At 40.2% G+C, this 26,094-nt stretch overlaps 1 protein-coding gene and 2 long non-coding RNA genes across 4 annotated transcripts; 2 read left to right on the plus strand and 1 right to left on the minus strand.

Moving 5' to 3' along the window:
• Positions 1–55: 55 nt before the first annotated feature.
• On the minus strand, positions 56–25,859 carry Bib (MIP channel family protein big brain). The gene is made up of 4 exons (XM_076311769.1): positions 25,257–25,859; positions 22,946–23,072; positions 3,839–4,046; positions 56–2,717 (listed from the first exon to the last, which is right to left on the minus strand). The coding sequence occupies exons 1-4, from the start codon at positions 25,564–25,566 to the stop codon at positions 1,506–1,508; spliced, it is 1,857 nt and encodes a 618-aa protein (XP_076167884.1). The 5' UTR covers positions 25,567–25,859; the 3' UTR covers positions 56–1,505.
• Positions 2,473–6,758, plus strand: LOC143146991 (uncharacterized). Its single transcript, XR_012992146.1, has 4 exons — positions 2,473–2,763; positions 3,788–5,204; positions 5,883–6,243; positions 6,339–6,758. It is a non-coding gene; the product is annotated as an uncharacterized LOC143146991 (long non-coding RNA).
• Positions 13,955–21,611, plus strand: LOC143146990 (uncharacterized). 2 transcript variants are annotated; one of them, XR_012992144.1, is made up of 9 exons: positions 13,955–14,438; positions 17,719–17,922; positions 18,742–19,009; positions 19,461–19,507; positions 19,896–20,010; positions 20,117–20,400; positions 20,768–20,935; positions 21,195–21,237; positions 21,345–21,611. It is a non-coding gene; the product is annotated as an uncharacterized LOC143146990 (long non-coding RNA). The 2 variants fall into 2 exon arrangements; XR_012992145.1 differs by having other exon boundaries at positions 19,461–20,010; positions 20,768–20,955.
• Positions 25,860–26,094: the final 235 nt, after the last annotated feature.

Raw genomic sequence — 26,094 nt, forward strand, 5'->3', positions numbered from 1 at the left:
AAAAGGAGAAATATAAAAATTGTCTTACCGATTCGTTTATTGTCGAGTTTTTCTATTTACGTACATACATGAACGCAACAGTAATCGAAACTACGATAAAAATAATAAATACAAAGTTTAATATATACAAAACACTTCGAAGTTCTATCGATTTCTCTGTATCCTCTAGTAGCAGTTCGTAAACGTTCGTTACATTCGCATTTTATTAAATTACGTTTATAATATTTATATCGAATTTATAATATATCTCTCAAAATAATACCGCCATAGCACATACACAGTGCAATATACATGATGAATCTCAGTCCCCTTCAGGATATTATATAAATATTTCTCACTCCGTTACACCGTAAGTCGATCATTGTAATTATACAAAAAAAAAAAAAAAAACAGTCAAAAGAGACGATTATATGTGTTTCGTTGATATTATGCGAGTTTCCATATCCTAACTTTATCATTCGATACATGAGATTTATATCGGTAAAAAACTGACGCGAAGAGTCGCGTCCAATTGTGATATATAAAAATATTTACGAGATCAGTCTTGCGACGGTACACTGATTACAACTAATCGATTCGGCTCATTGATCGCTTGTGTATCGAGCGTATTCGATCGTGTCGTTCGTACAATGTATAAAGTAAAATTGATCAAAGTTTCGTCAAATTCTTTTCACTGCATAATTAAAGATCACGATTAAAATTTGAAATTCGTTGTTCGATCTTTAATCAATTCATTAATCGCGAGTGAGAACTAGAATTTGTCGTTCACCTTGAAATTAATTTGCGTTTAAATAACGGTTCTCTCGCGTCTTCGTGAAAACGTTCGTTGCTTTCGAGTTTACCACCTAGAGATTAGAACCGTTGCGATTCTCGCACCTAAAATGTGACCTGCTGTCTATAAATATCACCGTGTTTCGAGTAAAAAGACTAACGATCGAGGATCGATGATTAATTCTTCCAATTGGTAGAGTAAAATTCAGTTACACGTAGCAATCGTTTAAAACTATTTCCGTTGAATATACAACACTGGTGAAAAATAATTTTAAACGAACTGTTTCCCTCTTCCAATTGAATACATCACGACGAATCTCGACGAGAAATCTTCGTTCTCGGAAACGCTATCATCACTACGGTAACGAACACCGATTCCACCCGTGAGCTAGAAATAACGAACTATATTATTCCCCTAAAGTCTCTGAAACCTCGTAGTCTGGATTGTTGGCAGCACTTTCTTTCATTTCTTCCCATCACATTATAAAAATGGCACGTGTCTGCTTTCTACCAAGACCTTCAACCTTCTTCGCGGCCGAACTACATTCACTGTCTGTGGTCAATAGTGGACGAATTCCAAATGTTATTCCAAACTGGTTCGTAATCGTCAATCCCGATCACCCAGTTCCAGCGCGAACAGTCATTGACTGATCGAATAAGTCTCTTCGCAATTGCCGATCGTCCGGCAGCCATGTCCAACAGACGTCAGCCAAGAAGGTTCAACGAATCTACAGTCAGTATTGAGGATTCGGCGAATTCCTTTGGAAATTGGTCTGCTGGTTCTGCTGCAAGGGTCCGGCCGGGCTTGGTCTCCCTTGGTCACGATACTGAGGTGGCCCGGGTGGTCCATTGGGTTGTCCGGATGGTCCGGGTGGTGGTCCTGTCACTTTGCCGTAGTTTCCTCGCGTGGAGCCCTGGTAACTGCCGTATGCAGAGTCGTCACTGCGCCTGGAGATGTGTCCGTACATGCTCTCCGGTCTCCTTGAGTTGGCCGCGTTATCCGAGGTGGCGGTCATCGCGCTGTTTTGGTGTTGAGGTTGTTGCGGTTGCTGTTGCTGCTGTTGTTGCTGCTGCTGCTGCTGCTGCTGCTGTTGTTGCTGCTGTTGTTGTTGTTGCTGCGGTTGTGGGGGCGGTTGTTGATGATGATTCTGTCCCGACGGTTGAACGTTTGGTCCCGATTGAGAGGAATTCTGACCGATTGGAGGTGGGGCTGGAGCACGTCCATATATACTAGACCCTGTGGAGACACCGTAGATCCCATTCTCGCGGGTGCTCAGACTAGTGGAGATGCCCCTGATCCCGTAAATACTCTGCGTGCACTGCTGCAGCTGATTTTGCATATTCTGGTTCGTGCTGTTGTGATTCTGCGTGTTCTGAGCCGGCCCTGTCGACACAGTTTGTTGCTGGCTACCCTCCCTGGAATTCTGAGAACCCGTCTGTCCTATTCTAATGGGATACAGGCTTTGAGCTGGGACCAGTGGTCCTGGTTTAGGGATCATCAAACCGTCTCGGGTGCCAGTGGTAGACTTGGCGTAAACGCTCTGAGAACGATTCAGGTTCGCCCGGGTTAATGGCGGTGACTTGCAGTAGAGCGACTTTGTGCCACCGTAAATCGACTCGACGCGCTCTAAGGCTGATGGTGGCGCACTGTAGATCGACGAGGACGCCCCGACTACTGGACGGTAGGTGGCGTAAGCGCTAGAGAACTTGGGCCCGGATGGTTTGTCCAAATCGTCATAGGTGTCCTCGTCTGATCTCATCGACGAGTTGTCACCGTCATCCATGTCGCGCGGATCCCTGATCCGTTTCGGGTTCAACACGTACTCGTGCAACAGAGCAGCCACCGCGCTCCCGGACAGTGGTCCTACCCAGTACACCCAGTGATTATCCCATCGATTGGTGACAAACGCTGGCCCAAGAGCTCGTGCTGGGTTCAGGAATGGACTCTAAAAATTAATTGAAGATTATTCGTTAGCAATCGTCCAATACAAGGTTAGCGTTGAAATTGTCGCGATTTTATTCCAGAAATTGCTCGAGCTCGAATCTCGAGGCACTCGATAAGGATAAAGAATAAACACAATGAAAGTAAGGGAGAAAGAAATGGTGCGCAAAGTAGGGATAGTCGAGTGTCCAGAAGAATGTCGCGCACACTACGGTGAATTAGCGATTATAAAAATAAAAAATCATTTTTTCACTTTATCTCTGTAATAATAGTATTGATGGATTAGTGAACTTTGTTCGTAACGAATTTAAATATCTCAAATTGCAAAGATGGCAAAGTTTCTTCAATTTGTGTCGTATTTGGATTCATTTTGATCGAGAGAACCTCGCTAATTTGTCGGTATCATTATTGTAAAGATAGAGTGAAAAATGTAGAAATTAAAATTTTAATTAAATCGTAACGTGCGGTGTTTCTTTGAAGCGCTCCGCACACTACTTCTTTCTTGCGTTATTCTACGTGTCACGAATATTCCAATTTTTGATCGGGTTATAAAATACTCGTGTATTCGAGTACTCGCCTAACCGTTCGAATATTCGAATACGGAAAAGTTTCAACGAGCAGTCTCAGCTCTGGTCGGAAGTCGACACCAGTGCGTTTCGCGCTAACGAACGAGGACTTTCCTGTTCGGGATACAAGGCGCCTGGACGTTTAACGCGTATACGCGATGGTGGTTTCGGGTTCGTCGTTTTTTCAGCTCGCATTGTACACGCGTTCCGGAGCAGGTGGGATCAGGATCGAGTTCTCCTCTCTCTTTTTTTCTCGCATCTTTCTCTGCCTCCTGTTTCTGCCCTCTTCGGTGAAGACCTCTCGGTCTTTTTCAGAGTAACTGCAGGTGCTCTTTAAAGACGCAAACGTGGATCCGATTCGAAAGAGTTCGGTAGACTCTTTGGATGTGGACTGGTTGCGCGAACGAGTGGGAGGTGGGGGGGGGGGGGGCACGTACGGCGGAAGGGAACGAAGAAAAAAGGTAGCTGCTTTCTTAGACGCGCCGACATAATGATTTTTTTTCAACAGCCAGGAGCGTGTACCATTGATCGAACCACGGTTCCAAGGAGATGCACTTACCGAGACCAAGGTGGCCGCCGTGTACGCTGCGGCCAACACTCCGGCTGGTTTCGAGGCCATGGTAATCGGTAGCGGTTTGGTCGATTCCGATGTGAAATGGGCCAGGACGATCAGTACCGAGAGCGCCAGTTCAACTAGGAGCCTTTCGATCGCTCCACCGAGACGACCAGGAGATGTCAAAGTCTGCGTGTTGGAAGGAGCGGACACACTGCAATAAAAAATATTCCGAACGTTACTTTAACCTCTCTTGATTTTAGCGCAAATCGCACTTGGCGAAATTGATAATACCAGAGTGTCAAACGAGTGGAACGGAAAACTATTGACTGAAACTTACTTTAGACTTGTAAACCTCATTTAAAAAAAAAAAAAAAAAAAAAATAACTATTTGAAATAATATTTCGACAATGTTATTTGGAAGAAAGTAAAATATCAATTTATTTGAAAGGATATGCAATTTAAATAACTTGTAAGCCTATTTGTTGTAATAATTTCTTTTTTCTTCGATTTGTATTTTCACGTGCATTAGATTATGTATCGAAAGATTTAACGATCCGTCGGTTAATTCCGAGAGTATCTCATTGTTTTAAATACAGAATTATTATTTTCAAAATTATTTTATTAAGTAAGACAACATAATTGTATTTCAGCGATGAAATAACCGTGGAATAAAACAATATGCTACGTGAAATAGTATTTCAAATAACGTTATTTGTGCTAAGTTTCAGCTCGGTCCCAAGATTGTGACAATTTGAAAGGGTAAGCTGTAATTTATGGTCATTCACCATCAGAGGAATGGCTTTGTATAGACTTACCATCTCCGGATCTTAAGAAAAAAGTACACCAGACACTCTTTAAAAAAGCAAGATTATGTTCTTCTACCATCTCAAAAAAAATGTTTGGTAACGTTAACCCATTAATAGATATTTGTCCAGACTCTATCTCGAAAAGTAGAAATGTTCGATAATTTGTCGGTGTACTTGTTATTTTATAGCATTACTGACAATGGTGATGTTATTTAAAAGTTTACAAATATTAGGTATCCGTTCGTTGCAAGTACTTGAAAGAAATGTTGTAAGTATAGAGCGCCAGTCATCGGTGACCACCACGGCGTTCATTGTGTTAAATAGCTTTATACCTGACCCACGCTACAAATCGTCGAACGCTACGAATTGTAAGAACCATCACCTCGTGTATAAAAAATTGAGTTGTAACGACACTTGCGAAAAGGATTATCGATCGGTTTCCCGAAATCGAGACTCGCATATGGCATTCGCTGCGTCAACGACGCACGCGGCGATATAATATACGATGTTTTTCCTATTGAAAGTTACGCCAACAGCGACACCGGGCGTAAAAGCCCCCTGTGGTAAGTAGGTCCCTGTAGTGTAATGTTTGCATTAGCCAGTGCATCCTCGAGCCCTTCCTAACCCTTGCTCGCCACGCCACGCCCGGTCCTAGCTATATCTTTTGCATAAAACCTCGTTAATTTTCTCCATTCGTATAATCATACGGGGTCACAGACACACGATCTTTCCATTCTACTTGCGTTACCAATCCTGTTGGACAACGATTAACGGTCGACAATGATGAATCTAGTTTCGAGGTTAAGATTAACTAAATTGAATCAATCAAGGATAATTAAAAGAAAGGGGACAACAACTTTTCGATTAAATGACCCCGAATGTGAACGTAATATTTATTTTCTAGTGTTTCGACCTTTATTCGAGGTTCACTTCGGACAATTGATAATTATTTATACGAATTGTAGCGTGGACGGACAATGTCCGACATAACGGAAAACGTAAAACGAGAATACAACGCCTACGCCTAATCTACCCATGGGCTTACATTTCCGTTTCACAATTTACGTTGTCAGCTTGGCTTATATAATATTTGACTTTTATAATCGTTGGTGATTTATTAACAATAGATGATATTCTGGTACACAAATTGTTACCGAACAATGTCTAATATATTATCAAATAATGAACTTTGTACTAAATATTTGTGTTTAAATTAATTACGATACTTTCCTTTCTTACAGATATGAAAGTATAACGATACACCTGTAAACTGTAACGACTTTCCAAAATGGATCACGAGTTATTTCGTGAGACATTCACGGCTGATCTCGATCGTAAACGCCTATTCCAGCACCTGAGTGTCTCGTGTTTCTGAAGTCCTGTCAGTGTGTAACACAATCGGCGAAAATCCCCCCTCTGTTCCTCTTTGGCCCGAAGTCGATGCAAATTAAAGCCTCTAGCTTCCCCCTCTCGCTTTGTCCTGAAGAGGCCTTCTGCGAACGCGCGTCACGAGAGAGCGAATTGATGAAATCAGAAATGCAGATCATGACCGTACAATTGGGATTAACTGCACCGTCCGTGGACAACGATAGCCGCGTCGAGGTTGGAAACAGGAGAAAAGGAGCACGCGTGCACGCGTTCCTTTTACGAGCTTCGGCATGATAAGCGGGATCTTTATTCTTTTTTTTTATCCGTAGTGAACAACGTTCCCTCGTTTGTAACCGTCGATGCTATTCGACAGAACGACGAGGGTGTAATTTGCAAGCCTAACATCCTGTTAGATTTCGTGGACAGTTATTTACCCACGAGCGAATAGATAGGCGAGTTTCTATTGGATTGTCCGTTCGGTGAGACGACGAACTTCGATGTAAACAAAGCTCATCGCGTGACCAAAATATCATTGGTCCGCTGTATGCCGACGAATCGCTTTGACCAAGGATACATCGTAGAAAACATAACAAGACGAAACATGTAATTATATTATTATAAAAATAACCGATGACAAAGCAACGGTTGAAAATTGTTACAAACATTGGAGTCTTCGAGAAGAACTAACAATAGTACTGTTTATGTACATAAATAGTAATTTAATGTATTTAAATCTTCTGTGGGATCAAAGTGAATAAAATAATATTTTTCATTGTGAAAATAAATTTTTTTAAAATTATTCAATATGAATAAAATAAATTACATCTAATTAATGCAAATACGTACACGTTCGAATGAAATCGTGTTTGCACTAATTATCATCGGGAAAACGTTGTCGGTACATTGATGATACTCTCGAAAATATATAATGTAGAATATTGAAATATTTATATCGCATTATTGATCGACACTAAGCGCACGTAATGCAAGACTCGTTCTCGGTGTAAACTACTTACTTTGTTCGTTGGACAGTACACGAGGACTGAATCTCGTGAGATCAAAATCGCTACCTACTCCGCTTTCAAGTCAACCATGTGTCCCGATTTTATCGCTCGAATGAGGGAATCATTGTACCACACTTTTATCCAGTCTCGTCTGGATCACTCGGTCTCGTTCTTTATTTTAACATAAATTCAATGAAGACCTCCGGGTCATCGATGAACCTGCTACAAAGACTTCTATCTTTAAAAGGAGCTTACAAAATACTGTTACATTTTGTCATCCCATTTCCAAGAGAGAGCCCCGTTTTTTCAATACCACTGGAAAGGGAACGTTTTTTTTCTCACCTGCTCTTTACTCTCAGAGTGCTGCAGGCCAGACTCCCATTTTACCAGGCTACGCTACAGTCTCGCGCGCGCAGAAACAAAAGCGGGAGAACGTGCGACGAGGGTGTCACGTACTATTCTATAGCTGTTTCGCGCGCAATACAAAACTTAGAATAGCGGCAAGTAGAGTCGTTGTATACAGAGCTAAAGACAAATAACGCCATGCAACTTCACGAGCTGTTTTTTATCTAACGAGACGTTGAAAAAGATTTATACAATCGAACATCGGAATATTTAAAATTTCAGAATTTATTACCTTTTGATCACTTTTTCACTCACATTAAGCATGATTTCACTCAATTATCCGACTACGTTGTTGAGTTAATTAGAACACGACGGTTTAGTGTCATCTATCCCGAACATCTATAGTTTTCGAGGTATTCAGTGACTGAATACACGTTGACTTTTTCTTCAGTGAGAAAATACAAAGGTGTCTCAATAAATTTCTGAATAAATTAAAATCATTAAAAATTGAATATGATTTTTTCACTACTTTTTTTGTACATTTGATATCATTTTCTTTCGTATAAAGCATGCCAAATATGCGTCCCAAGCCATTAGCGGTAGCTCTGGAACTTATAGATCGTTTAAAAGCGCCGCCAAAGCCTTTGTTCTACTACATTTTTCCTAATACCTCCATTTTGACCCCGTTTTATTGTTACCTTCGTTCTATTTATTCATTATTCACCATTTCATCCTATAATTAAAATCCAATGTTCAATTACCGAGGAATAGCTAAAACTTTAATTATTTTTTATTCTTTATTCGAATCATTTATCTAGAAATAAATTAAAGAAATTATCTAAAAACGTTGCCTGTCTCTATTGTTTATAAATAATCTCCTCTCTCATGGGTCAGAGAGTAAAATGCCGTTACTTTTGTCGATTTGTAACAAGTATGTATATGCATCCCCTGTACAGGTTTGAATACGTCGATCCACCAGCTTGAAGCCTGAACGTCGCCCCAGAAGTCGAATATCCGCGGGAAGCAGACCAGATTTTCTATCTCGGGGTTGTCCGAGATCCGAGTCACTTTTTCGGTTCGTCATTCGATACTGCCCCGTAAACCTCTCTCGCAGCGGTTTTCTCACGTACTCGAGGAACCCTCGGTCATCGAGGCGAGACGCAACCGATCGCCGGGAGAACGTTTAATTTCGCGTGTGTGCACTTGACTCGAGGGCGAGAGCCCGCGTGCAACCTGTGCCCCATATTCGCACGGGGGTACGCGAACCCCAGGAACAGTCCCCAAGAGGATCGTAGGGGAGATGAGGGATCGAGACGCTTTAAATAAATTTCAATTCGAGGGAGACACGGGGTGCGTATCACTTTCACCGGGCCTCTGTCGTGTTTAACGAGCTATTGATACCTTCCACCCACCGGACCACTGGGATGAAACTGCGCGCGGCGCACCCCCCCCCCTTCGCCCAGTTTCGTCCAACGACTCGTTGGTGAACCGGACACTCCCCTCCCTCGCCCCCAACTCGCTATTCGGTTCACGGGCCCGCTCCCTTCTTTTCCAGTGAGGAAAACCGCCACATGTGACGCGCGCTGAGGCGAAGGCAGCGAGAGATCCACATGTGATTCCATTATAAAGTCTCGCCCTGTGGGAAAGTTCAGATGCCCACGGGGCTGCGGTTAAACCCGAAAATTAGGTTTTACGGTCAACCGCCAGGACAAACGATCGATTGTGGGAAGCTTCGCGAGAAGGGTAATGACGCTTGTTCGCGTGTCCAGAAGGCGCGTTAATCCTCGTTTATGTATGGGACGGGGCATTTAACGCATCAAGTGGCAAATTGTTGCTTTCTCAAGATCGATGTTTATTTTATATAAATTGTATGCAAAAATACTTCATGAAACAAGGGAGAGAAAATTTGTACAAAACAAATGTTTTGTTAAGGTTACAACGTGTTTTATAAATAAGACTTTTGTAAGAAGTTCTACTGAATTTTTACGAAATAAATATAAATTAGTATTTGACCCATAATTTAATGTTTTCGGAAATGTAACATCGAACACAATTAATGGCATTAATATTTTCACTCGAAACTCTTGAAATATTTGTTGTAGAATACAATGTAAGTTTGTACGATGAGGCAATTATTATTACTTATAATTATAAATAATTTTTTATTATTATTGTACATGAATTCGACAAATTTTAATTTGTTGTGACAAAAATTAAAATTTGTCATTTTTTCATTTTATGCCGTGTTTGGACTCATTTTTATCGGAAGAACCTCGCTAATTTGTTGGCACCATTATTATAAAGATAAATTGAAAAATGTAGAAATTAAAATTCTCGTAATTGGATCATTCGTCGTAACGTATGCGGCGTTTCTTTGAAGTGCTCGAGAGCTCGATGATCGCTGCTTGACGCACTATTCCTTTCTCGCTTACTCTCGCTATATCTACTCGTTGCCTTGTTCGTAGGATCAAATTACGCTCAACTCGAGACTCTGAGCAGTAGAGGAACGATTTGGATAGATCGTTGAAATTTAGGCGAGCAACTCTAAGCAAACATTACCGTAATTAGTAAACATATAACAATATGTTGCTTTCGTAAGAGTTAGTTGTTAAAAAAAAATTATTTTTAAATTTTTACACTCCTTCTTTATTACCTAGTGCGTATTTGTAAATATAGATACTTACATACGGTACCACCTACAATTTATCGAAAACTGTATACCGCTACGTTAGATGATAACACGTGGAAGAGAATGTGCGTTGAGTTACACCGCAATTCTATTAGATGGCATCATTGGTAGATTCGAGTTAAGATGGCTGAAACTACGGGTATCTCCTTTTACTCGTTCGGTTTCATATCTCTCGTCCAAGTTGTATATTGCGTTCTGTATCGTCCTTCGGTTCCATGCGTAGAATGGATAGAATCGTTCAAGTCGAATACTACGAAAAAGTTTTCGCGAACGAATCGACAATTTCTCGGAACTCGACATCCTTTCAATAGCGTTTCTCGCCGCGTTCGTTACACAAACCGAATTTTCCTTCAAGTCTGCCCATTTTCGCGTCACCTTTCCTCTTTCTCAGTGCTCGCAACAAGAAGACGGTGTAAGATTGATTTCTGGGGATTTCTTACGGTGTACCGTGCAGTTTCCTGCGCAACCTCTCACCATAGAAATCCGTCGCGACAAAGCACAAGAATTCTTTTAAAGAGCGAAACCGAAAGCAGGTCGGATCAAAATTCTATCCTCTTTGTTGAATAGGGGAACGTCTGAAAGAAAGGAGACAGGAAGTGCGTACACCCACGAGGATCCGCTTCTGCGCCGCAATAAATGCTGTATTTTTATTCCCGGCGTTCATACTGAGATTTCCGTATACAGATTAATTAATTATATATTCTTTCGGTATTAATAAATAATACACGGTACGTGTTACAACGTGCAATACCTATTTCTACGGTTGGCAGGGGATATAAAAATAATGAAAAAAGTTGCTACTTACAAAGGTTATAGTCTGGTAATTCTTAATCGCTAACGACCGATTCAAAGGTAGTCATTTCTCGGTGGTTTCTTTATCAAGAAGATGAACGGGATAATAGTCCAGTATATTGGATAGCAATTTGTATTCAGAAGACAAGAAATCCAATTCGATTATTAGGTACAACTGAACAACTGATTAAATTAAAAAATCGCTCGATCGATGGATCTTAGCGTTTGTTGAGACTAGTGCGTGGGTAGCTCTGTAGCATTCGCGCGATAAGAATGTAAATTCAAATAGTAAACTCTCTTCGATGGTAAATTCGTTATCAAGAATATGAACGATAGCCCGGTACATTGGATAGCTTCTGTCTCCCGAGAAACGTTGGAAAAGGCGATATATTCCGTCCAGTTGATACAAGTAATTTGCGTGCAATGTCCGCTGTTAGGAATTCAAATTTAAATACACTCCCCCCTCCTCCCCTGCGCAGTAAAAATATTCACTGACTAAATAGTGGATACGGCAAGGTCATAAACGCTGGAAAGTCTCCCGAAAGCCTTCGTGGAAGCATCGGAAATATCGAAACGATCGTAAATTCCTCTTGTTTCTCTTCCCCCCCCCCCATGCCATCCCAACCAAACGCGTTCGTAGCGGATCGACGTCTTCGAAGGTGGAAAACATCTGCCGCCTCCGTGCGCCCTTCGATCCTGCCCGAAAGAGAATCATTTATGGGGTCCTAAAGCTCCTTTGTGACTGCGACTTACGCTACGATGCTCGAAAGGACCGCGGAGGATTCCTTTTGTGCAACATGTGGCTGGCACGTGTTTCCCCGTAGAAAGGCACGGTGCACGATTTATATAGGATCTATACAGAGAGAAGGATCCGCAACGATCTTCGGCCAGCTGCCCCGGGATTTTCTTCCTCCGTCCAACAGGTCAATACGATTCTTTCGTTCCAGAATCGCCACTACGTATCCGTGAGTGATCGTTACGGGTGTACATACGTGGACGTCCGCGCCAGAAGCTCCGCCCATTGTTGCGCGCGTCGCTCGGCTCGAGATTTCGCTACGACTTGAAATACTAGCGCTTCGCGTCGTTTCATTTGGATTTCACGATGCGTTCAACCCTTCACGATTCTGCGTCGAGGCGACTGTGGATACTCCTGTGTCGTTTCGGTCGCTCCTGCGTAGAATCCGATCGGATGCTGAGATTTTATGACGATTGTTACGCGTTTAGCGACCACGCGTCTGACAGGGGAAGGACTCGAACGGTCTCCCCCAATTTAAACGCGCATTTGTAGAATAATAAAAGATGGAAGTCTTTTCAGAATGTGTAAAACATAAAACGTAGATACTTGGAAATTGTGTCCGTACATACTTCGAAAGGAAAAGATATGATTTTTTTACAAAATATTTTTAACTTCAACGATAAATGTAGTTGTTTAGTTGAGGTATAACATTTCATAATCGGTCTGATTAGATCGATCGATAAAAAATAACTTTGTTTCTTAGTATCAATTAAGGATTTTTAACATTTACCCGAACACTTGAAATATTCTTCAGGATTATTTATTTATTATCGATTTCTAACCTTAAAATCGATTTAACCAAAAACAATGTAATTAATATAATATATAACAGATTAATTTAATTGTCCTCGATTAAATCTATATTGAGGTTGCAGTCAATAATAAATACATAGATAACGCTGGAAAAAGACAAAGTAAATTGTAAAGCGCTTAAAGTTGCGTTTATCACGCGTCCCGTCAGGAAGCTAATTCCGTTCGGCGCTAACAGCCGGGCTACGCGTGCATCTAATCGCACACCCTCCTGCGATCAAGGAACGGGAAGATTCTCGAGAACGAACACGTGGTTACGACCATCTGTTGGCATCCTGCTCCGTTCGACCCAACCTAAACCGGCCCTTTTCGGGCCGGAGGTTTCTTTCTTCTGGGCCGAGCACCGCCAGCATTCAGGCATCGATTCTTCTGCACCCTTCTTTTTATCAAAGAACGCCGATAACGATTGAACGATGCATATTTCAGGACAAACCTGTCCCCTAACGTTCTTCAAGAATTCTGAGATACGCGAAGAAAGAAGGTATACAGGGTGGCTTTGAAAAAAATGCTCTTCGTAACGTATACAAACAAGCATTGAAAGGAATATTTAACGAGAAAACTGTTATCAAAAAGTTAAAAGAATCGATTTTAAGATGCAACGAAAGTCCTTCAATTTTGCTCTCAGTACTAAAGAAACTACACTCCGTATGTACTTCATGTTTAACCTTACTATAATACACTAAAAGCGACTAATTTCTCTGTGTGGTTATTCAAAGGTATTCGATAATGATTGACGTCTGGTAGTTGATAAGTTAATGGCGCGAACGGCACTTACTTTCAACGTTAAGAATGTTAACACAAAATACGTTTTCTTTTCACGTAAGCACTGTACCTACATATGTTCTTCAAATGTCGTTGGTGCTCGAGAAGAATGCCGCTTGGTATTCATTAATTCTTCCTGTGCGAGCAGAAAGTCACCAACTTCTCGGGTACATTTTTCACAGTATATTTCTCGAGCATCGACAGCATCTATGTGTTACAATTAGTTAGTATCGCTGAACAACAATACTTTCGATCATTTTTGCAACATCGTCGCGTTAATTACTGTATTTCTTTGTTGAAAGCAAGCACAGCTCAGAACCGATGCGTGCTATACAACGTAGAACGGACACGATTCTTGAACAGTGGTTTCTCTCTTCTTTCTTGCCTGAGGCGAGAGCGAGTGAGAGAGACCGAAAGAAAACCAGGAACGGTACGAGACGGACGAAGCATTATTGGGGAGTATCGGGTGTCCGAAAGACGGAGAGAGGTACACAATATCGATGCTGCGTCTCTCTCATATTGTTTCTTCTCGCTTGCTCCCATTCGAATTCGCTTTCGCTGTCGTAAGATAGGAGCAAATCGCGAATGGTGGGGAAAGTGTTCAGTGCACCGCGTGTAAGCCAAGAAATACTGTATTTCTCTTTAACTCTATTAACTCTACTAACATCCTTTACTTTTTCGCGAGAATACGTTGCGCAGTGATGCTTTGACGACGCATCTGTAATGCAGAAACCAAGCTACAAACGTCTGCAAAAAAATATCGTAAGCGGGTTGGAACACTTCGCCACGTTTCGTCGCAGGATTCAGCGCCGGTAAAGTGTCCATTCGACGATCATCGTTTACGCTGAACACTCCGTGTAGAGTGGTTGCGGAGAAGTATATACGGAGGCGTAAATTTTCCCAACGCGTAACAGACTCAAATATTTAGTTTAAAAAGAGTGAACACCGCCAAGTAGAGGTTTAAGAAGCGTCTCCAAAAGACGTTGCCCGTCCATATGCGTTTCGCTTTTTTGCCCCTGTGTGACAGTTTATTTTTACCGACGAAGATGTGTGCGAGCGCGGCACCGTCGTGCAGGTTACTGTGTCGATATTTCCCAACGCCTGAAATAACGTTTCGAAGAAGGAGGAGGGGGAGGCGGAGAGAACTCCGGCAAACAACTGAAGCTGTAAAAGCGGGAATCGCGATACACGCGGCTTTTGTGCGGACAGTAAAAGGTGTTCCAGAGAGCAGGTAAAGCATTCCTCCTACCGAAACGATTCTACCTGACCCACCTGGCTTTCATGCTGCATTTTCGGCCGAAGAACAGTTTCTCTCAACACAAATCGATATTGTTGAGGTTATGTTTAAAAGTAACCTTTAACCGTATGTAATATTTGATTTTTTATAATTTCATTCTTAGTACATGTACATTTGGGTTTTAGTTTTTATCTAATATAATAACATATTGCTAGATTTCGTCCTCTGCACTACAAATGATACTGTTATCGCTTTCTTTCTGTAATATTTACATATATATATTTTCGATCCTAGAGAACATCGTATAATTTAGCCAGATTTTGCAATATTTAAATGTATCAATATCTTAGAAGAAATCAATCGCACGTAGCTCTCTTAAAACTGTATTTGGTCAGCGAGTTATCTTCAAAGAAAATTCGACGAAATGTGTTAGGTGGCTCGGTCTATTCAAAGCGGTGCTCGAAACCTCGGCTTAAGGACCCAATATCGAGGGGTTTTCGAGAAAGCTTCGGATATTGCATATCTATCGACTATGAAGTCTCTCTTTGCTCAACTTCCTTTAATATTTCTTGCGTTGAATGATGATCATTGCTACTTCTATCGATTTCAAATACAATCATATTTCGTCGATTAAAATGGTGTAGTAATCAAATTGCAGATTTCCACATGTTACCAATCGATGCCTCCAAAACAGTAATCGGTTCATCATTAAGTATAATTATTCGAACAGAAATAAGAGTAAAATATATGTATAAAAGACGAAATCTAATTAAAAATGATGTTATAAAATCTAACCTCAAAATAGACTGGTGTCTTTAATAAGGATCTCAGCTGTTTCTAAGATTTCAATTTTTTTTATCATACTAGCAGAGAATATTTTGTCACTATATGTATAAATGTTTGGTTCCTATTAATATCCTCCATCTTTCTACGTTTTTCCTTCAAAATTTATCCATAAATTTCCTATTAAATATTAATAAAATTTATTGTTTTTTGCAATACCATTTTTTCACTTCTATTATAACACATTCTTGTATTTATTTGTAAAAGTGTGTCCCTGAAGAGGACCTACGTTAAGATTAAAATGTCAAAATTTAATAAAAACCTTTATCTTCTACAGCAACGGAGATTACTCTTAATACCTAACCCAGGCATAACCTAGACCAATTAATTCACACCGCGTGATTTTACAATACAATCTTCTTACTGTTAAATATCTTGTCAAATATTTATAAATTCTTTATCTTTACAGTGTCGGATAAATGTGTTCAGACAGATGCTTTGTAACATTCCAAATTGTTATTCGGTTGGTATCAAATCAATAAAATTATATATAAAAGAAGGAATGATAAATAAATAAATTGACCTAGTAGATTTCAGTAGGAACATAAATTTTGTAGTGATACACGGTAACACGAATGTCAAAAATATTCTTTATCCAGCACCTTATCTATGAAGTATCGTTAAAATCAGCGTGGTAACGCTTCAATCTGGTTTCCTTGTTGTTACTTGTTAGAGCTCGAAGCAGATCGCGACTTTGCGTCACGGACGTGTTTTTGAGGGCAGGAAACGCACGGCAGTGGCTGCTCCTTCGCTGGACATCCGGCCCGCCACGCGCACCGCGTGTGTCTTGCTCGACGTCACAACACACCTGCTTCCTCACAGCTGTTTCCTCGGTTCGTGGTGGCAAACTCCCCTGACAAATAGGTTTTATACCACCGCGTCGTTATCCCCCTGGACTAACGTTATTTCGTCGAAGAATCTCGGCCGTCTCGACGCACCGTGATCTTTCGCCTCAGTTTCGCAAACGATGATAGGGGGCGTGTCCGCTGGCAACACCAGCCGAGCTTTGAAATTTTATAGCAACAGATACCAATCTACGTTGCGCAGATCAGAGATTGACCGACGCCACGCCGATATTTTGAGCAGAATTTTATTAAACCCCGACCGTATCTTATATTTGCATTTATCTGTTGCACGTGTTCGATCAACACGGAGGATTGAACGTTTCGGTGATTTGGGTGTCGGAAATTTCTCCGCGGCGAGGATCTCAAAGTGACTTTGAACTCGCTCGAAGAGACCCTTTCTAAGTGGAAAGGAACCTTCGCCAATAATCGACAAACAATATTATGTTTTTGTGATAAGATTTCGTGTTTGTTTGGTCAAAATCTTATTCAATGTTTTCGGTCAATTCTGAATCCTCTTTGGAAAATAAGTGCATTAATATGTATAATATAAATAAATAAATAAATTAAAAAAGTGTAATACATTTATCACAAATGTCACGAGTGAGTTTCTTTTAAACATATTTTTATTTTGGATATTAGTACGTACGATTAAACTGTGTGTAAAAATTCCTAAAAATATTTCCTCCGTAAAGATCTTCAGTCTCGTGACGCTGCACTGTTAAAACCTTCATTGTAGTGTAATGGAAAAATCTTGTAGCGCATCAAAGAAACGACAGTAAATTTTTTACGGATAGTTAGACTCTCGTGGTTTCTGATTCTCCTATAATCTTCCTTCCCCCTCCCTCTTCGACGTCAGTTCGGTTTACGATTTATCGGCTCAGCTTTTTCCCCTTTTTTCCTTTTTTATTTATATTCCAGGGAAGAGACCAAAGTGTCGCAGTGGGAGCAGCTACCCCTCGTCGAAATGCAAGGATACGTGTTTTACAAACGCCTCTCTGTTGGCTGACCCAGTCGCAACAGATGCAAGTATACCGCGCGCTTGCTTTTCCCTTCCTTTTTCTAGGCCTCGTTTGTCTTTCTCGCTCCGCGGCATCGTTTTTTCCATCGGGTTGCCCCGTCTCCCAAGAGACGTTTTTGGAAGGGATGACGAACTCGGCCGGTTAACTAGAGTATTGTTCGATTATTATTTCGGTACATATCGCGCACTTGTTGTCTCTTTGTGCGGTCATATGGTGGTCCGAGGGTGGTTCGCCCCAGCGATGACGGATCTGTCACCCAGAGATGCCATAACGATACCAAATTTAGGTTTGTTTAACATTTCTACCAGTCACACGCCAGAGTATCGGAATTAAGATACTTAAACATTTCTTACATAGTTCACGAAAAATTTTTTTGACAAGTATGTAAAATACTACAGTATTTTATTTTTGTCAAAACACCAAGACACGAATTTCGATCTTTCGTTGAAACAATGATCGCCATCACTACGATTCACTTTTTTTTACGTTGGTAGACTTTCACCAAGGAAAACGTCGTAACTTTTTCAAAGCGGTTTAAACGGTAATGGATGGATAATGATGTTTCAGGGTATATCTATGGCCAACCAATAGTAAGGGGGTTCTACTTTTTTTGACCGAGGAGTATCGATGAAATTGCATGGGGGTACCCGATCCGTTATAGGGGCATTGTTCTATTTCTGCGACCCCTGCACGATAGAGTAGTCAGGGGTTCGTGAGTTTCGACGCAACCTGCGCGAACCTGTGACCCATGACAGGTTGAATAATTCACAGGTAACACAACGATGACGAATCGAGAATCTTTCGCGAAAGAAATTAAGAAAATCGATTAAAATAAAGGACACTTGGATAATTTTGCGATAGTAAAAGAATTGCTCTTTTTTCAAGAAATTATAATAAGTATATGTAGGGGACTTGCATTACATGCGAGCAACGTGGAGTCCATTTACTGCATCGAAGCACTCTGTAACACGGCGTGTCACATACTAAAATGACCTTTACCACGATCGACATATAAGACTTCGTGTAACAAAGCCATGTGATTTCGAAAGAATCTCATTGGCCCTCGACGTCTCTAGTCAGAAGCCTATTGGTAATTCCGATGCACAAGAGACGAAACATAAACAGATTCGATAAGCGGTTAAAAAAACTTCGTTAAAAATTATGTAAGATTATTATTGTAAGGTTTAATAATGGAAATTTTGTTTACGTTGTTTAAGTTGTGCCTTCAAAACGAAGTTCATTATTATACGTAAATGGCAACTTATATCAATCCTATTGTATTCGTATCTATTCGGAATATAGCCCCCGTCGTTCGACACTGCCGTAGTCACGTGGTTTTGTTTACACGAAGTCTATGAGTTGAACGGACGATAACTACCATAACAAAATGTAAATATTCATCAAATATACAGCAATACACGCTGCAGATAAATGCGGCTACGGGTGCGTTCACAATTCGCTGTACAAGTACGATTGCAAAGTGTTCAGTTTCGAATAAACGAGAATAAAATTAATACTCCGCTATTATTAATTTTTCCATCTGCTGGTAACATTTGATCTCGTATCTACTGAAAATGTTTAAATTTCTAGGTAGATATCTCGACTCGTTTCGAGCGAAGTTCCGGTTGACTCTGACGTCGCAGACGTTAATTTCAACCGAACAAGTGGCGAGCAGAAACGGGACGAGGAGGAAACGGGAGAACGGGCGACGTCGAACAGGAGACGATAGGAGAAAGGGAGGACAATGATCCTCGGAAACGCAAGGGAACATCTGCTCGGCTTCGGATCACGGCATGTCCTCCTTCAATGAACCGATCGCGTCGTGAAACTTGTCCCACCTCATAGATGGCGTGCATAGGTATTCATTATCTTCGTCTTCGGTGTGCTCGCTCGATCCTTCTCCCCTCCTCCGCGTGCGATCTTTTTTGGTCCACGAAACATCTGCGGCAGCTGCGAGGTGGTGGCCTGCCGCAGGACTCGAGGAACGAGGCAGGTGCTCACCTTCGAAGAAGCTTCTCCCCCCTAACCCTGCCAATTACGCGTGCCTCTTTCTGCCGTCTCTCCCACTCTCTTCTCATTTTTCTCCATCCCTTGCGCGTTCAGCCTCTCTTTCCTCATGTTCCTTGTCCGCCCGTGTAATTTTCCGCTGGTCTTTTGGACACTCTTTGCCTCCCTCTTGTGTTCATTGATACTTGCTGAGTAAGCAAGAACAATTAAACGGCAAAATTTACTCATTTATTGCTGTTTGTTGTCAGATGGATTTTTTATCGAAATGACACTAAACAGATTCGTGTATATTAATCTTTTAGATTTAACGATTGTTCGATCCTGGGATAAAACTTCTTGCACAACTGAGGTTAGAAACATGTAATAGCAGCACTTTCACTTTCTAAATAAGACATCGAAAGTCTGTGCTATTTTTTACTGTTGGAAACAATTAAAGTTATTTACGAATAACAATGCCTGAGGTGGTTTCGCTTTCCACAAAATATATTGCTTAGCATTAAAATGCAGAAAATACGTAACCTTGTATTTGTGCCCACTATAAACATCGAATGTCTTACGGATGAAGTATGTTTTCGGTAAAGTATGGGTAAATTAAATATTATTATTATAAATTAAACGTTTCTATTAATGCCATTTGGTATACGTGTATTTTCTCGGTAAGTGTATCTACGAGTTCGAAACAGAATTTCACGAAAACTTTACCCGGCTGTTTTCTACGAGCAATATGTTATTTCCAGCTTTCCGAGTACATTATGTCCCGAGCCGCGCGTAAAGCTGCTTCAACTTTCGAACGATTCAATGTTATTGGTCGAGATTGTCGCTTATTTTCACGAAAATCGTATTTCATAAATCGTATGTACCTGCTGTCAACGACACGCACACCTCCTTATTATATTTTCGTCGTTATTCGTATCTCTATTATTAATCCATAAAGCACCAACGGTCTATAATTGCCCAGTGAACAGAGTTCCGGGCCCGATCATCGTGCACGATACAAGGAGACGGTGAAGAAGCTCTCTCGTGAATCGCCCACGGCTGCGTCCAACTCTTGTGCACGTGCCTCAATTTCGCCCGTGGTCAAAAGATCGCGAGAATGGTGAGAGAAAAATGAAAAAAGAGGGGAATGACTGGCTCTCCGGGTACCGTCGCTGGTACCGAATCACTCTCGAGCGATGTAGAGAGAAAGACGGACAAACTATGGGGCCAATCGAATGCCTGGCAAATGACCTCAAAAAAAGATCGGTAAATTAGATTAACAAGTCGCGTGTTTGTACTTACATGACTCGTTTACATTTAAAATCGAATTTCTCAGAAACAAAGCACCGTACGAAAGAAAATATATTCCACGTTTTCCATTTATTTTTGAATATAAAATTTTGTCCCTTTCTCGGGATTCTCTACGAAACAGTGTGTATATCATGTGGTTGGTTCGCGTACGCGCATCCTGTTTGCATTGCACGATACGCAGCATGGTATGCGCATACAGTTTCATATTATCTGCGAAAGATTGTCGAGATCTCTTTACCCTAAGTCCTCGACCTAACCTTCGTCAGTACTTGTATGTTTTGTAGTAAACGTGTGACTGAAAATATTTGTTCTTTACACGCAGGAGTTACTGTTAGTTTCGAGATACGTACGTGTAAATCACTAACGAGAGGACTCTACTATCGGAACGAGTGTTTTTCTGGATGAAACGGTACTACGGAAATATTAGAAGAGTAAAGCGACCAATGTTGGACCTCTCCCTCTATGTCAGACCCCCAACCTATTGTGTTAGGTAGGTGCTGCAACCAAGTGGTAAGTGAGATAACTTCTTCGGAATAGTACCATGAAACAATGGAATCAGGATCATTCGTTAGTCAGCATTAGCGTGTGATACATTGATTTTTATTTTTGTAATTCGTGAAATTGTTTCATCGTGTCTTCTTTTCGATAAAATTTGATTTCTAAATTGATAAGCATTCGTTCCTTACTTTTAATTTATACAAATAGGATAAAAGTAACAATCTATATGATTTCTTAACTGTTTCTTACAGGTAATAATAAACGACGTCATATTTTCAAAATAATCATCTTTCTGTAAGTCAGAAATCCCTATTTCAAAGTTGGATCTTTATGCAGTTTAAAATCGGAACACTTTTTATTGAACACTTTAATACGGTTAAATTATTTACGTTAATTTTTAGATTGTAAACAGTGGCAAACGATAAGAGAAATCGAAACGAAAGGTCGTGGTCTCACCAATCAATGAAAAAAGCGATACAAACAGTGAGAAAATAGAAAATGAAATAAAAGAAAGCTGATAGAACATTTAAAGTTCCTGCAACAATTGTAATGTCTCTATCGAACGATTAGATTCACGTAGAATGTTCCGAAGCAGAAGAAATATATTTTGATTTTTGCAAACAAAATAAACAAAAAATGTTTTGAAATGTACTATAAATAAATCGTTTTATTACCCAATCAAAGTTGGTTTTTATTTTCTTCATAAGACCATTTTATTAGGCAGTTTTTATATCTAAATACATTGTAATCTTTTGTAATAGGTTAAAGAATCTTTTGCCATTAAAAGATTAATTTTAACGTTAACATTAAGAAAGCTATACAGGGAAAATTAATACGGAGTTCTGACTTTGATCACTTTTCTTCGCAATACTAACGTTCAATCGTTTTTTTTCCATTCAACGGTTGTATAGATAAAAATTTGAAATCGATTTCGTTTTTTCTTTAACTTATAGAGAAAGAAATGAAAGAAGTGTTATCCATTGTTGTTCTAGAATTAATAGTTTTAACCTATGTAGATTTCAAGGTCATTTATGTTTTTTTTTAAATGTAACAATATTTTTTGTTAGATGAATCAATTCTTCTCGCTATTTGCGTGTAAAAGTATCACTAAAAGTCGTTCGAAAACTATTTCCTGAGAAACTTGTTCGTATTTTGTAGAAACAGCAAAAGCACTCGACCACGCGGCCTTCTTGGATTCCATTATCTGGCAGCTGCCGTCTCGAGGCTGCGTATCTCGCTTTTTTTCCATATCGAAAGTCTTCCGTGTACCGAAAGACTTCGAACAGCCTTTTTTTTTTAAAGCATTTAACCCCTTGCGCTTAAAACTTCAACCGTATTGGCTTCGAAAATTAAAGCGTTCTACTCGCAAAACTAAGAGGGTGTGAATCGTTATTTTTAATTATCTATATAATGCGTTTATCCTTTAATAACATATGTAAGTGGACACATGGTACCCCTATTACAAATTCTTCTCAAAAGACAACGTCCAAGTGTTTGAACAAGATTATTGGCTCTGTTACATTCAAACATGTAATCAATATTTTTGAACTTTGTATTTGAAAAATAACTCGCTAAATATTACTTAACTCGGTATTGAAATAAATTGAATTTCCTTCAATTTATAAACGAATAAGCCATCTGTGCTATAGTACGTCGTATGTAAAGTATCTTTAAAAATAAATTGTTAAAAATAATTTGATGATCGTTTACTAAAATAATTCCTACCCTTAGTAAAAATGAAATATTCATTATTAATTTCACCTTCGTATTGATATTTGAATAATGTCAATTACAGGCAATAGACTACTAGACTCCTAGTAGACTACTTCTCTTAGTCTTAAAAAATATGATTCCCTAACCTATTTTAAGCAGTATATCAACATTCACAAGTGTTACGGGTACCTACGAATGGTATATCTGATAGACTCAAAGAGTTAACATTTTTCACGAGCATCTACATAAATCGTGTATTCTATAATCGTTTTTAAAGTGAATCGCTTACCCGTAGAGCATCGCCGCGCCAGCTATGCCGCCTCCGCATTGTGCAGCGATGTACAGAGCAGCACGAAGCAGAGAGATCCGTCGACACAAAGCAAAAGACACCGAGACAGCTGGATTCACGTGGCCACCTGCGCACCGAGTATTTTATCATTTTATTACGAGTTTACCAACCCGTATCCGATGCGTAAAAGCAACAACGATTTTCACCTCATACTTCGTACAGAATATTATCTCCCTTCAAGGGTACGGTAGAACCTCGATACATGCACGCGTTCCTCGTTCGTTATTGTTTAATTAAATTTATTTATTTTCGAGAATGTTCCAAACGTTAACAACGTGAACGTTTCACCGTTTATATATCGAGATTAGATTTTTACACATGTTTAATATACAGTATTTTCTGTTATACAAAGTATTAGAACTGAATATATTCAAAAATATTTGCAATGTAAAAGAATGCTGTTGGACAAGGTTGAAGTGTTTCAGGGGGCATGTTTTTTTACGAAGAGTGAGAATTTATTTTGTAATTATTCTGATTGGATCGATTACCTCGATAATTGCACGGATTTCGATACTCGCGGGAACGATCAGCTCCGTCTTTGTACAAGTATCAAGGTTTGATCGTACGCCTCTATTTAATTATTCGTACGCCCCTATTAATTAAATACGATCAATTTCCGCGAAAGAAATTTTATAGACCGTATATATAGGTTAGCTAACAGCGCTCATCAAATCGTGAATACTTTTTTTGAATCACCAACTTCTTTCGAAAATTTACTAAAAGATAAGCACTTAAAATCGTTCGTACTATCCGAATACATGCATTAGTATTATGCATTCTCGCTTATCTGTTAACTATTCATTTTTTCATTTAACATTATTACTACGTAAAATGTCGAAATTCAAATACATAATATATATATATAATGATTGAGTACAATGAAAATTAGTATTTTTGCACGATTAAAAAAACTCAAAGATAACATTTGTATGCAATTGATAAGGTTAGATTTTGTACCAGCACTCTTTGCTATATCTAACCTTTTACACACACGTATATATGCACGTGGTCTAGTTATATTTTATTCTTATATATATTCATGTATATACTTCCACGTATGTGTAATTAAGACTTAATAATAATGATAACAATAACAACAATATTAATAATAATAATAAGCAACATTTTGATGCCTAATATTGAGGCCTTAGCGGAGTTAAATGTCGCCATCCAGGCGTTAGAGTCGGAGGGCACATTCTTGCTACAGATCGTAATCGTACTATACAGGATGATCCAAGAAGGTATCACTCCTTTCCTGACCGAAACTACAGAAACCTGTACGCAAGAGATATTGCACTGTTCAACGAGGTATATTGTTATACGATCATTTTTTTTCTTTAAACATGCACCTCCAATTTTTCTCAACAAATTGATTTTTCTTATTAGTTCGTGTATAATAAATCTGAAATACGAACGCTGAAAACTAAATTCTTCACGAAATACTTTAAATGAAAAGTACAAATAAATTTGTTAGAAAATTAATTTCAATGCATTTATTAAATAAATATAAACAATTAATTTTAAAGAAACGAATACATTGTCGATGCAACGTATTCGAAACGTAGAGTACTTGAACTCGAGTATTAATTTTTTGAAGATCGTATATCGACATTTTTATATGTATATAACGAAAAGAATCTATCGATATAAAAAAGTGGTTACTGAATAAAAAGAAAATACTAGAGGTACATCTTTTGAAACAAAAAATATATATATAATTGTGGTTAGAGAGACCTCATTAAACTGTACACTGTTTTCTTTAATCAATTTTAAATATTAGTTACAGCCCACCGAACCGGTTTCTTGAATCACCCTGTACATCGGCGCAAACGCGCGCTCCCCTCGTTAATTAACCATATTCGTCAAGAGGGAAGAATAAACGCGATCGTGTTTCGCTTAGAGCTGCAACAAAACGCTAAGAGACTACGCGCGCCCGTATATAATACATACATAACCGAATATACTCACGCACGTTCCGATAAACCCGTCGCGCGCAATATTTCCATCGGCCACTATAATCGGTTAACGAGCCAATCGAGAGAAATCGCAAAGGCCGACTATAAACGACGCGGAAAGAGATCTCTGACGATCGTCCTAAAAATCATCGACGTATTCCGTATACTTTGCCAGTCGTTTTTTATTTTTCGATTTGAAATGTTCGAAAATCTCTGGAAGAAATCGAATTCTATCCCGGATAAAATAAAGTCTAACTGCGGTGTCCGTTCGAATTGATTTATGAGAGAATCCTTACCGCTGATGTGACCGAAGATCAAGGAGATCGCGGCGATAGCGAACCCTGAGGCCACCGCGGTGGCTAGGACGCAGAGTCCGCTTCCGGAGACCACGGAGGACGCAGCTGCGCCGGACACGACCAAGCTGAATAGGAAAGTGGCGAAACACTCGACGGCCACCGCTCTCCAGAGCTCCAGACTGCGAGCCTCGATCGACATCGGCGCCTTTCTCTCTGTCAGCTCTCCGTTGTTCTCCTTCAGCGCGGAGATCCTCGTTAGAAGGGTCACAATGTGAGCGTCCAGCTCGCGCGACAACGACTCCGTGGTCATTATTCGACGATTAAGTTCGACGAAGCCCGAATAGAGAACTTTTATGATTCGGTCTGTTCTGCAACGCGCGTGTTTACCAGCTACCGTTTAAAGCATTCTCTATCGAACTGTATCACTGTCGGTTCGCACCTCCGTATCATATAAAGTCGCTTGTCACTGGATGCGGAACTACTTGTGCACACTATCGCGGTGGTTCGTGGGTTCGAATAGTTCCGCGAGGGACTTGCGCGCAGGGAACGACACGAGAGATTCGTGCTGCAACGGAGGAGAGGGAGGAGGCAAACGGACCGATGTTGCCGGAATGGCAACGCGCTCTCGAGTGACAAGCTGATCCTCGGACGAAACAAGTGGGCCCCTGGACTCTGCGACCGCCTCCACCACCGCGCCACCCCCACCCTTCGACCTCTGCCGGTGGCTGATGCATCTGTGCTTGCACTTGAGGAACACGAACGCCGACTACAAATCGGGGATGTGTGCCTCCCCCACTCTGCAGCCCCGCACAAAGAAACGACCGAGGGAGGACTTTCT

This window comes from Ptiloglossa arizonensis, chromosome 5, assembly GCF_051014685.1.
Source record: "Ptiloglossa arizonensis isolate GNS036 chromosome 5, iyPtiAriz1_principal, whole genome shotgun sequence".
Lineage (NCBI taxonomy): Eukaryota > Metazoa > Arthropoda > Insecta > Hymenoptera > Colletidae > Ptiloglossa > Ptiloglossa arizonensis.

Coding starts and splice junctions, on each gene's coding strand:
- Bib (XM_076311769.1), bottom strand. CDS start 25,566: ATGACCACGGAGTCGTTGTCGCGCGAGCTGGACGCTCACATTGTGACC. Junction 4,047..22,945: donor GGCGCGGCGATGCTCTACGG/GTAAGCGATTCA, acceptor TTTTTATTGCAG/TGTGTCCGCTCCTTCCAACA. Junction 2,718..3,838: donor CGGCGGCCACCTTGGTCTCG/GTAAGTGCATCT, acceptor ATTAATTTTTAG/AGTCCATTCCTGAACCCAGC.